General features: G+C 40.6%; 1 protein-coding gene across 1 annotated transcript; it reads right to left on the bottom strand.

Annotated features, from left to right (window-relative positions):
- Positions 1 to 921: 921 nt before the first annotated feature.
- scdb (stearoyl-CoA desaturase b) lies at positions 922 to 12,491 on the bottom strand. The gene is made up of 6 exons (XM_073482123.1): positions 12,355 to 12,491; positions 9,701 to 9,956; positions 8,728 to 8,858; positions 7,119 to 7,324; positions 4,615 to 4,847; positions 922 to 2,670 (listed from the first exon to the last, which is right to left on the bottom strand). The coding sequence occupies exons 2-6, from the start codon at positions 9,936 to 9,938 to the stop codon at positions 2,471 to 2,473; spliced, it is 1,008 nt and encodes a 335-aa protein (XP_073338224.1). The 5' UTR covers positions 9,939 to 9,956; positions 12,355 to 12,491; the 3' UTR covers positions 922 to 2,470.

The following is a 12,491-nucleotide window of genomic DNA, read 5'->3' as shown; positions in this document are numbered from 1 at the left end:
AACAACAATGGGTATAACAATGGGCTCCCAGAGGAATGTTCGAACAATAAATGCAGATATTTTAAATATGTACAGTATGGTGGTGTCAACAAGTGCAGCCAGGTCACAACAGTGTCTGATGTGTGAGACAAGCAAGCCGGGCATGACCAGCAGAGGTAGATCCACATCAGCACAGGCATGTAGACGGGAGACGACACTATTAATTAACAAGTACAACTTGTCTAGAAAGCTGCTGTGGTATGCTTTGGAGGTGATCTGTGACGTCAGCAGCAAGATCAAGATAAAAACTTTCAGACATTCTTAATTCCTGTTGGAGTAACACGTGTGATAAGTATGTAAAAGCACGTGCAGACACATAACTGTAAGTAAAGATAAAGATGTGTGTTACAACTTAAAGGGTAAATCCACAGATTGTACACATTAAAGTGTGCTTACAGGTCTTCGAGTATTAGGCCTACTACATGTGAAAAAAGTTGTAAAAAGCCTTTTGTGTCTCCAGAGGAAGCTGCATGTAATCTGATAAATCGCCTCCAGTGATGTCACTCAGTGGTTAAGATGCATTGTGGGTGATACAGGACCAGGTTTTGAAAGCAGTCCACCAGCCTGCATTGCACTCCTGAAACACTGTGAGGCTCCACATGGACGGTTTAAAAACAAACGATCATAACCAGATCACACTGTTTTATTCCACACATTCATCTTCCTTTTAATAACCTGGTGCCTACATTACCCACAATACAACTTATCCTATGAGAGCCAACATTGGAGGCAATTTATCAGATTACATGCAGCTTCCTCTGGAGCCACAAAAGGCTTTTTAATACTTTTTTCACATATAGTTTTTCAGTTATTATATTATCAGTAGAAGTTGTTATTATTGTAGTGTCCAAACACCCCTGATAAAGAATTTAACCAAAGTAGTCTGGTCATATTTTTTATTCAGTATACGAAGAAGGAGTATTACAGAATTCCAACAAAAAAGCAAAACATACACTTTATCACAAGTAGAAAATTTGGTTTTATTTACGTACATACAGTGGGCAAAAACATTCTTCGAAAAAAGGTGCCATTTTTTTAAGGCATTCAGACTTCAAGAAGTTAACACTGTAAAAAATTGTTGCTCTGTAAAAGAGGAAGTGTGACAAATATTACAACAGTATCATTAATGATGTCAGAACAAGTTTGGATCTCGTTTCAGAGCAAAAGGATTCGTTTGGTTCCACAAAAGTTAAATTAAAGTAACCCCATCGTTTTTTCATTTTTATTATTTTTTTTTAAGGATTTGTTGAATGGTCCCACTTTGTACATTATAAATAAATTATTTCAGTTCTTGAAATCAGACACCACACAGCCGTGATTGGACAGAAAATTTAAGCCCTAATTTAGTTCCATAACTTGCACTTAATTTTCAAACAGGTGTGCAACCCTCATCATAAGGCATCTGGGCAAAGTCCTGACATGTTTCATCATCACACAGCACAAAAAGGTAAATCCATCTCCTACACATGCCTCATTGGCCTTATCTGAGGGAGAGGGAGACCTTATGTCTGAGTGTATTTTATGTACATACAAAATAAATGCTAATAATTCTCTCTTCTTTAGATTAAGAGTCAGAATTCTGGTTGTATAATTCAGTCCAGTCTTTACTACTTAATCAGAGGTATACACTGCGTCAAACCAGAGAGCTGAGTCCTCATTAGGAGCCCATTGGACAGTTTGGAGACAGTAGATATGAAAGTATCCCAAGGTATAACACATCTGTATTCACCCAGGGTTACTCTGGTATGATAAATAGGGGCAGTTCAGTCGAGTGTTGACTGTCTTCTTGTTGGCATTTAACACGGCAGTCTATAGTTTAGTAAGACAACTAGCTTACCAAAATTAAAGATAAACCTTAGCTTGGAACAGACAAACAAATATCAAGATGAAACATCACTCACTGTGGAATGAAACTCAAAGTTAGAGCGAATGACCTCCAATCTTGCCTGTAGAGAAACCTCATTGTTAAGGGTTTCAACAAAGCTTTCAAAGTGCCAAAAACTCAATCAATAAATAGCACATTAACAAATAAGAGATACAGTAAATTATTCTGTAATTGCTGCTTTTACACACCGCTCACACAGACTTGTTTGGTTGTCCTACTGGTGCCAAGAGAGACTTAAATCCCAATTAGCATTTTTATCCTCTTCCTGCCTGTTTTATATTACGGTGAAAAAGCTGTGCTTGCACATGTAGCCGAGTCGCTGGCTGTGACTAATATTTGGTGAGGACACTTCACAACTTAAAGAGACCTACACAATTTATAGAAAGGTCTACAACTCTTTTAAGCCAATATTAGTCTCAGGAAGAGGTTTAACTTATAATCAGAAGCATCGTAAACACCCCCCAAATCGCTAAAATGCTGCTATACCCGTTGCTACGTTTTGTCTTGGTTCCACACAGCGTTATCAGAGTTTGAAGCTAGTGTGACTCAGCCACTTTTGTAGCTGCCGTCGCCCGTTCTCTGTACGCGAGCAGCGATTGTTTCCTTCAGCACCCTCTTGCGGTCCTTGGCCAAACCCATGAAGCACATCAAGTCTATGAAGGCGGTGGTGAGATTGAGCTTGCAGCCAAACTCACTGGTGGCGTAGTCGAAGGGGAAAGTGTGATGGTAGTTGTGGAATCCTTCACCTGAAAACCAAAAAACAAAAGTTAGTGTTTTGCTGAATGTCAACAAGTGAACAGACATAACTTGATACTTTTCGATGAGTTTGATAATAGGGTTGATTTAAAATTGTTTTGAGATGTTTTGAGGTGAAGCCTAAGACCTAACCAGACTGGTAATACCAAATTTCACCACTAGATGATATAGACTACAGATGCTCCCGAGAGGAACATAATAAGAGAGTGTAGTAGCACTACAGTCCATCAGGGCAACTGCAAAACAACATGTTTTCAATTCTCATACCAACCATACAACTTAACTTGTCTTCCTCTGAGCTTTAACATCAAAATAATACATAAAAAAGAAGCAACAGTTCAAGTAGTCATATTTGTGAACCTTGCATGTCAACGAGTTTTTCTCATCACATTCCTGAGAATGTCTCACAATGAAAGCCTCGTTAAGAAATGAAGGGTCTCTGTCCACTTAAAGGCTAGAGGGCTTTTAATTTGAAATGAAAACAGGAAGTGTTGAGTTTTGTACTGCAGGCTACAAAAATAGCCTTTAACTTAATAAACTGCAACATACCCTGCACCAAATCATTACTGACAGAGTTTTCTCTTGTGGACCTTAGTATGAGAAGTGTAGTGGCAGTGTCTGCACAACTCAGTTTAAGTGCATCACAAGAAGACATAAGTACCGCACCACCAATGAAGCTGAGCTAATCAGCTATCCCTGGGCTCCTGCTAACTCGCCACATGGTGCTAGTTCTGAAAAGTGTCAGTACAGCAAGTTGGCACAAAATCAAAAACTGTCTGAGGCTCGTACACCAGACAGGACTGGCAAAACAAGAAACCTACCCAGCCCCAGCTGATACCATCATGGAACGTTTACTCTCATTTGAAGATATCACAGAACTGCGGCTGCGTGACACACAGCTATGCGTAGTATGTGACTAATAATGTGATTTGATGCTAAGTGGAGACAGGGAATTTACAATTTACAAGAAAACCAAAATCAGATGTGTTGCATTAGTAATGCTTATGAAACCGTTTGCTGTGCCCACAGCTTCAGGAAATAGAACAACTATGAATCCACTGAACCACTGCAGTAGAAAACAGCCGATCAACAAGCTTAAAATCCTGAAGCATATACAGGTTACATTGCTGTCAAACTTGTTGGATAAATTTAGATTTGTTGTCATATTTTTGGATAAATTCTAAACTCTATTGCAGTGTTTTGTTCTAGATTGCAATCACAAATCACTATGCATACTCACACCACTGGTTCCCAGCAAACAATCCATCAGACTATTTTTGTCATGATGATTGAGGTCAAAGTTCATCAGAAACTTCTGAATGCAAAGTGAGAGTGTTACGTTTGAGAATGCTTTTACAGCTACAGACTTTTACTGCTTTATTCACTAGGAATGTGTTTACTACAGCAGCTCTGGGTGCTGAGGAACAAGTGAGTAACATGGAAATGACTGTTGTAACTAATTAAAATGACACAATAGGTGAGACTTTAAAGAAGGTGTAAAAATGGACTTGGAAATTGAAATAGTTTCCGGTTCATTTCTTTCCCCTTTTGTTCATACAGCTGCGTGATGGCAGCACAACAAAAAAATCAATCTTGGTGGATAAAATGGGGCTGACAATGTTAGTTCTTGTAAGGCTGCATGGAAATACAGTTGAAAGCAAAGAAAAGAAAAGCTTGTGTGCAGTCATTAGTAAGCTCGTAACTGTAGTGCTGTTTCGCTGCCAACAATGCTCGGTGCTGTTTGCAGCACCATACCCTCGTGGTGTCAGCCTCCACGCATAAAGTTTCGACTCACGGAAAAGGATGATACTGAAAATAACATTAGCATCTAAAAAAAACTAAAAAAAAGACTGAATGCACATGGAAAAAAATAAGTATAAGCATATTTACTGTAGTATAAATAACAATGAATCATGAGCATGCTGTTTCCTTACCTATGGCACTCAAAGCAACCATTGCGTTTTCTCTCGGGTTAATGGTCTTGTCATAAGGCCTGTTGCCCCATATGTGCGCAGCGCTGTTGACCAGCCAGGTGGCATTGAGCATCACAGTGTATCTGAGGAGTCCGGGGACGAAGTATGCCACGAGCAAAGATTCACCCCAGAAGTACCAGGGCACCAACATGGGCACGACGAAGCAAAGGATCAGCACGGAGAGTTTGTAGTGCCTGAAATGAAAGAACAAACTGTATCTCACACCGATCCAGTCACACTTGGACATAAACCAGTCTGAGGCTGGATTACATAACACACATTGTTACATTTAGATTAAAATGACATTAGCCATGTTTACATGGACAATATTTATGCAACAAGTAATTTAATCAGAACAGCTATGGAACGTGCAAAATGATTTTGCGTCACACATTCCTCTTCCTCGTCAGATATTTTATCTCTTGACATGTGTTTGATCAGCTCCCTGTCCCAAAGATTGGTATCTATCGACGCCTATGTGACGTTCTCTGAGAGTTTGCATTAAAAACAAACCCTCCGCAGTGAACCAGTTCACCTTGGAAGCCACCATCTTTGGTAAGTAGAGAAACATATGACACTACGGTGGGCACACCCAGAGAGAAGGCAGCCTGAAAATAATCAGGTAATGTCATTTATGTGGGACAATTTTATTTTGATCTGTTAATGAAAAGGTTTAAACTACCCCTCTGCAACTGATAATTGAAATTTTGTTCTGTTTGAGCCCGTGTATTGTGACTGAGGTGTTTATATGGAGCATTTTTATTTGTTTGGGCTTTAAAACCGATTATAATAACAATATTAAGGTCCATGTAAACGCAGTCACTGAATCATTTTTTGTCAAATGGCAAAAAAACAACACATTCTACAATCCCACAACACTAATAGAAGTGAAAAGCAATATTGCACCTCGTGCCAGATTTGGACTATTGATTACTAAAACAACATTAAAATCTATATCTATGTCGAGATTAAGTGTGCTCATATTGTACTACTGTCTACACTGTGTAGTATATATAATCTATAGTGTATACAACATATTCATATTATACCTCCAGCTGTTTACTCTTTATATAATGTCTTACTATCATCATTGCTTATACTCACACCTGCAATATACTGTATATTTTTACTATTACCTGCACTGCTCACTGTAAGTGCTTCATATGTTCGTACTGTACACATGTGAGGGATGAGAAATATCTTGATACTATGTCGTAACTGTGATAGGAGACTACATATAGTCTTATATTTTGGGTGCTGTGTTGTTACTCTCGCCAAGTAACACAATTATGACCTAAAAATAGAGGCATACAGTAGGCCTACTCATTTCAGCTTACTTATTCAGCTTTGTGCCATTTGCTGCTAACATTAGCAGGTGCTATAGATGTTCAAGCAGCACTGCTTAAGAAGCCACTAGCACTCGTGCTCAGTTTACTGGTGTTGTCTGTAGTGTGTTTGAACCTTTCCTTTAACCTCAGCTTACTATTGTGCCATCACAGTATGAGTTTAGCTCATAACTAATCATAATCCACGTGACTAGAAAATGCAAACATAACAGGAAAGACAAAACTTATCTGAAATAACATTTCAGTTTGAGTATTTTATCTTAAAATTCTGCAGCATATCTTTTACGTTTTTAAATTAGCTTATATCATTTTTAAATACACCACTACACCACTAAAGGGAGCTTGCATACCACCATTGGTACTCATACCACTGTTCCAGAATAGTGGTTCTATGCAATATAACCTAAAAATATCGCAATAATACTTTAAGGCCATATCGCCCAGTTCTAAAACACATATATCTAAGTGTATTAATATCTATTCCTTATCTATATACTGCTACTATACAGTATAGACACATTATTTTACACTTCTTCCGGTAACTCTGGTTCGATGCCAAATTGTATTTTGTTGCCTCAGCACTTGGACTCTGTGCAGTGACAATAAAGTTGAATTCACTAGTAATCTAATCTAATCTAAACAGTCCCATAAAGGCCACAAATGTAATCCTACATTGTCATGAGGGCAATTCAGAACATATTGATATGATTATCTTCAGACAATTGGCACATTAGTTCACTGTACACAGTTGACAGGACCCTCTGATTGGGAGGCTCTGGCCAGTGTTAATCTCCTTCCGCTGAGAGCAGTAGTAAAAATCTGGGACCGTGTCCAGAAGAGTTGAAATGTTGACCAATGACCAGTCAGTGGACACTATGGGGGCACGGTGTGGTTTGTTCCCTGATGAAAAACACTTCCCTTATCAGTAGATCTGTCCCTAAGTGTTATCATGGTCACTACAACCCAGACTACAACATCCTGTGCCAGAGGGGAAATGACTTATAAAGACGATCACATGTGCGGACTCTCATTATGGCTGACTACGATCTGTTTAGTCTGCATCTATGAGCTCCTTTCAGACACATGAACGGCAGTAAACTCTGCGTAATGCATGCTCACCGTCTCTGAAACATAACCACTTTGTCCGCCTTCAGGTCTGTCAGTTCCAGTTTTCTGCCCTTCTCAATGACGTCGGGATGTTTGCGAACCAGCAGCCAACCAATGTGGGCGAAGAAGAACCCCCGCTTGGCATTGTGGGGGTCTGCGTCCGTCTCCGAGTACTTGTGGTGGACACGGTGGTCCCTTGCCCACTCATATATGTCATTCTGCTCACAGAGAGAAAGGTACAGATAGAGAGGATTACATGAGGCACCTACATATGCATGGAAGTTTCAGATCATCAGATTAAGGTCATGGATCATGTGGTAACAAAACAATAAATGTATCACTACGATTACATAACTCAATTGAAATCAGACACAATTATTTGAAAACCATACCACTGCTACTTTATTTTTACCAGTAAATTCTGTACAGTACATGTGATGAATATTAAGCATTTGGATAGCTTTAAAGCAACATTATGTAACTATTTTACCTTAAAACACCTTCAGAATCAATTTGATGATACACTGACTTGTAATAGGTTGAATAGTGTATACATACAATAGTATACTGCATTTTCAGACTGAGACAGTATACAATAGTGCTACATATAGCTGCTAACCAGCTAACGGTTAGTTCATGTGACATTACTTCTGATAATATTGTTACAGAAACCCGGATTTGCATTTATGACAGTGGTGTTACACTCAGAAACTGGGGCTATGCTTTCTACATAGTGTTGCTTTAAGATCCCCTCCGTGCATGTTTTATGATATATAAAGAGACTGCTTTGAATAATACAGTACTTTGTGTCTAATATGTTCTCTTTTCAAAATACACAAATTGCATGATATCAGCTGTAGAGATGGTCGCCTTCTCTCTAATAACATGGAACTAGATGGCACTCAGAACAGCGATGTCTCTTTCCAGAGCCTCGAGATAATCCACAGACTTTGTTGTGAGCAGATTGATGGAGGGACCGTCATCTTCTCCCCAACTACACTCGCCAACCATATCACCACGCAGATGGAAGCGTGCATCTACTCATGGACAAGAGGCTAGCTAATTAAGCTAACTAAGTTAGCTAATGTTACAGCGAGCCATGGAAGATGTCATTAATGTTTACATCCCAAGCTGTCAAGAGCACTACCCTCTCTCGAGGTCCGAGGATTATCTTCAGTAATCGGGTCATGATTTCTGGAAGGAGACATCGCTGTTGAGTTTTTCAAATGTATTTTTAGCACTCTGAGCTTCACAAGCAGAGTGCCATTTAGTTCCATTATAATCAAGAGAAGGCAGACATCTCTAGATGAGCATGTAGCACTACAAGTAAGCAGAAAATATCTATTTTCAATTTTGGGGTGAACTGTCACTTTAAATGCTCGACACTAGATGTATCTGAGAATTGTAAAGTCTGTTTTAAGTGTATGTGCTTAAAGCTCCCACATCGCACTTGCCTAAGTTGCACAATTGGCTTCCAATCTAGTTGTGATGTTAAGCTGTATATGAAAACAGAGCTCTGGCGTAAAACATACATCAATCTGCAGAGTGGAGCTAGAACAGAAACCTGCCAAGGAATCAATGGAAATATGTATGAAATATTTAAAACAAAATTTGCTTTTACCTGAAAAGCCATGGAGTTGGCGAGAGCGAGGAAGACTCGCAGGGGAAATGAAGCCTTATAGGATCTGTGGCTCCATAATCTGTGTGCACCAGCAGTCACACCGAGGGCACTGAAGAGGTAGCACACTACAGCTGGAAGAAATAGAGGTGGAGAGGACACATATCTTAGGGGAAACTGTCACCACTAGACTGAGATTAATTTTACACCCATGAGAGCAGGGTCACTGGGACACCATGTTCTTTCCACTACAGCCAGGCCTCATTGTTCAGAGAAAAGTCATCTATGTGGGGAGAGATGGGATGATGGGAGCGTGCAGGTCTGCCCTCACAATTTTGTTGTTCTAAAACTGCTGAATGTGTCTCTATGTGAAGCCCAGACAAGACTACCCAGGATTTGAGACCCGGGGGCTTCTGACTGGCAAAGAACATTCTGTTGTGGTGCCACGCAGCTCACAATGGGATGACTATGGGAATGGTGATTGTGCTTTGTCTTCCCCGGTGAAATAATATGCAGCTCAGCATTGCAAAGAGAGGGGAAAATTATGCAGTGCCACAGTGGAAACAAAGTTGACACTGTTCAGGAATTCAAGTCATGTGTCAATAGTCTACATATATATATAGGGTACATATTGTAATTATTCAGCAAGTTTGGCTTGTGTTAGTGAAATTCAAACACTTGCACACCCACATGCTACATATTCAAAATAGTTTAGAATCATTCGCCACAGGTTTGAGCTGCTAAAGAGGGAACTAAATAACATTTACACGAGCAGGGATGTGTATAATGAGGAAGGCCAGAGTGACTCATTCTCCATTATTCCCATTGGCATGACCCCCTCAGGCAGTATGTACTGTAGTTAGCAGTGATCACACAACATCAGCACATTCTCTCCTCTCTAACTGTGGCCTGTGAGGAGGAAAGACAAACCGGAGCTGTAGCGAAAAGCCTGCGACAGTGTTTACACAATACTTACTCCAAGCGAGAGTTGGAGCCGATGCGGAGGGAAGCAGAACCAGTCCGTAAAGCGAAGCGACATGTAGGAGGGTCATCATTAGGATGTTTCTCCACACCAGTATCCTGGGCGGTTTAGGACCTTCTTTCTCTGCGTAGGTGTCGTCAAAAACATCCTCCACCGTCGATGTTTCTGCTGCCATGGCACCTCCGTTCTGCTGCTTGCCAGCGTGATGATTCCGGGTTTCCGTCTCGGTCATTTTTCAGCTGAAGAGGTTCTGTAACAGCAGCAGTGCGCAGCAGGGAGAAAAAACGAGAGAGGTGTTGCTCAGTGAAAATGCGTACAGCGGGATGCAGCGACGGAGGGGGAAAGTACGGCGGCTGGCTGTGTACATGCAGCAGGCTGCGCTTCACTCTCGAGATCGCAGAGTGGGATGCCACTTTTGTTCCAGTGGCATCATCTGAGAGTTATGTCACCGCTGGGTTTTTAGCATGCTGCTGCCGCTCTGCTGGTGTGTGGCTCTCATTAAAGGTATAGCTCATGTTACACCGGCTGAAGTTACGCCACTCCCCACAGCCATAAACTGATTCATACATTCAGCCAACTTATCCCAGTGATGATTAGGAAGTACTGCAGCTGTGTGCTTGTGTTTCACAACGAGATACTGCTCACACTTTAACCAGCTGTGTCATGATGACATCTCTTAACTTAAATATGTTGCTGCTAGCTGTTATTTAACGGTCTCACATTAAAACGGTGCTGCTGTCTCCGTTATTGCTCCACCGGCTCATGCTGCGTGTACCTGCACCAACAGGTAGCTGATGCTAAGGCTGGGTCACTGTGAGCTAAATCATGGGGTGACAATGGTTGGTAAGCAACCTGATGGAGAGGCAGTGAATCGTGATTTGACGGCATTCACCGACTGTAACTATCACACACAGAATCCTGGCTGAAACTGGAGTCACGGATCAGTCACTGAAATCAATTCAACTGTTATAAAATACATAAGGCTGCTCTGAGGCGTCCTAATACCTTCTGTTAAAGACCTGTGGAGGGCAGCAGTACGCCTTGGCAGCGTCTAGTCTGCCGGGTACATGAAAGAAGAAGAAGGACCGTCACTGATTTGATTAAGCTAAACTAAGCTAAGCTAAGCTAGCTATATGAGGAGTGCTACTACACATGGGGAAAAGGTTGTACAACGCCTTTTCATAGTGTTGCCAACTGTTTTCCAATTATAATGCAATTACAATATGTAAGAATTGGCCACCTTCAAATTCATCCTACAAACAAAAGCATGCAGCATATCACCAGAGCAACTACTAACTGCTGCTAACTGTAGCCGCCGTTAGCTAGTAAGCTCAGTTGACTGTGCAGGTAGCAGGTGTATCAGCAGACTCCGTCTGGACTGAAAGCTCAGAGCATCAGGGGACTGTTGCTATTGTTTACTATGAGGCTACCACCTCCTAAGGTCCAAAGTGGCTAGGGGCTAGCTGGTTAGCTTGCTATTTTCAAGTGTCTATCTATGCAACACAATACATAGACATGTTCTACATAGATTTTAATCACATTTTGTGGATAATTTGTGTTGAATTTGAAATGTTTTAGATGTTGCACCTTTAAAGTAGCTAGCACTAGCTCCAAAAGTCGCCAGATGATGCCATACTAGTGACAAAAATTGGTGATGTCATCGCGCATTTATTTGCATAAAGCTTAGTGGTTGTAATGGTTGCAGTGAGAGAAATTTGTCACGAGTTGCTTTTTAGAAATAAAGTTGTTAAGAGGCTCTCAAAAGTCACTAAATCAAGCGGCAGAGTCGCTAAGTTGGCAACACTGATTAAATCCAGTAATATCACTCATATCTGAATTGTATTGTGGGTAATGTAGGCACTAGGTTTTGAAAAGCAATCCACTGGTCTAGTGTTGCACAACACTGTTGTACTCATTATGGACCAATAAGCCAAATCAATAGAGTACAACCAGAGATATAGCCTTTTTTATTCCACGCATCCGTCTTCCTTTTCAAAATCTGGTGCTTACATTACCCAGAATGCAACTTAGCTACTGAGTGACAACACTGGAGGCAATATAGTGCCCTTTTGGAAGTCCCAATGGTAGATAAAACATGATAAAGTGCACACTAAGGTGCCCCTCCAGTGGACAAAAGGTGGTGAAGCACCCTCTCTTTACAATCAACAGCAAACAGCTTGTGCCCTTTTTATTTTCCACCACTGCCAGTAAGCATACTTTAATGTCTAAAATTGTTGGAGTTATTATTTAATGCTAGCTCTATTACAATGGGCATGTCTTTTTAAAAAAAAAATTATAATACAAATATACAAAAAATAAAACTTTCTACATTCATGTAAGAAGTGGTTGGCTGTATGTCGGTTGAACAGCAGTTAAGCTAACATGTACTTGTTTTTTATATTATTATTAAATTTAATAAACCAAAGGAAAATGTCTTAAATTCATGTCATTATTAGTGGCATATGTCAGTGGCACAATATGAAAGTTAAATGCTGTGCAGGCGCACGTTACACAGGCATATGTCTGTATATGTCCTTGGCTGAACAGCAGCAACATACCACTAGTCAAATACTTCTATATATTTGCATATGACATCGGCGTTTCTGTAAAACTCCATTCAAATTCGTGTGGTGTAAATGGCTGCTCACCCAGGTAAAGTCGACTCACTGTGCGCTCCAGTCGCTTTTCCGGCCGCGCTGCGCACCTGGAATGCAGGTAAGCTGAAAAGTAAAGATGCAGAAAGTAACGCGGGTCCTCGTCAGAGATGAAGTCCAGGATGTCTTAC

Source organism: Pagrus major, chromosome 15, assembly GCF_040436345.1.
Source record: "Pagrus major chromosome 15, Pma_NU_1.0".
Taxonomy (NCBI): Eukaryota; Metazoa; Chordata; class Actinopteri; order Spariformes; family Sparidae; genus Pagrus; species Pagrus major.
Note: the sequence above shows the minus strand (reverse complement) of the source record. Positions and strands in the feature narration are given on the sequence as shown.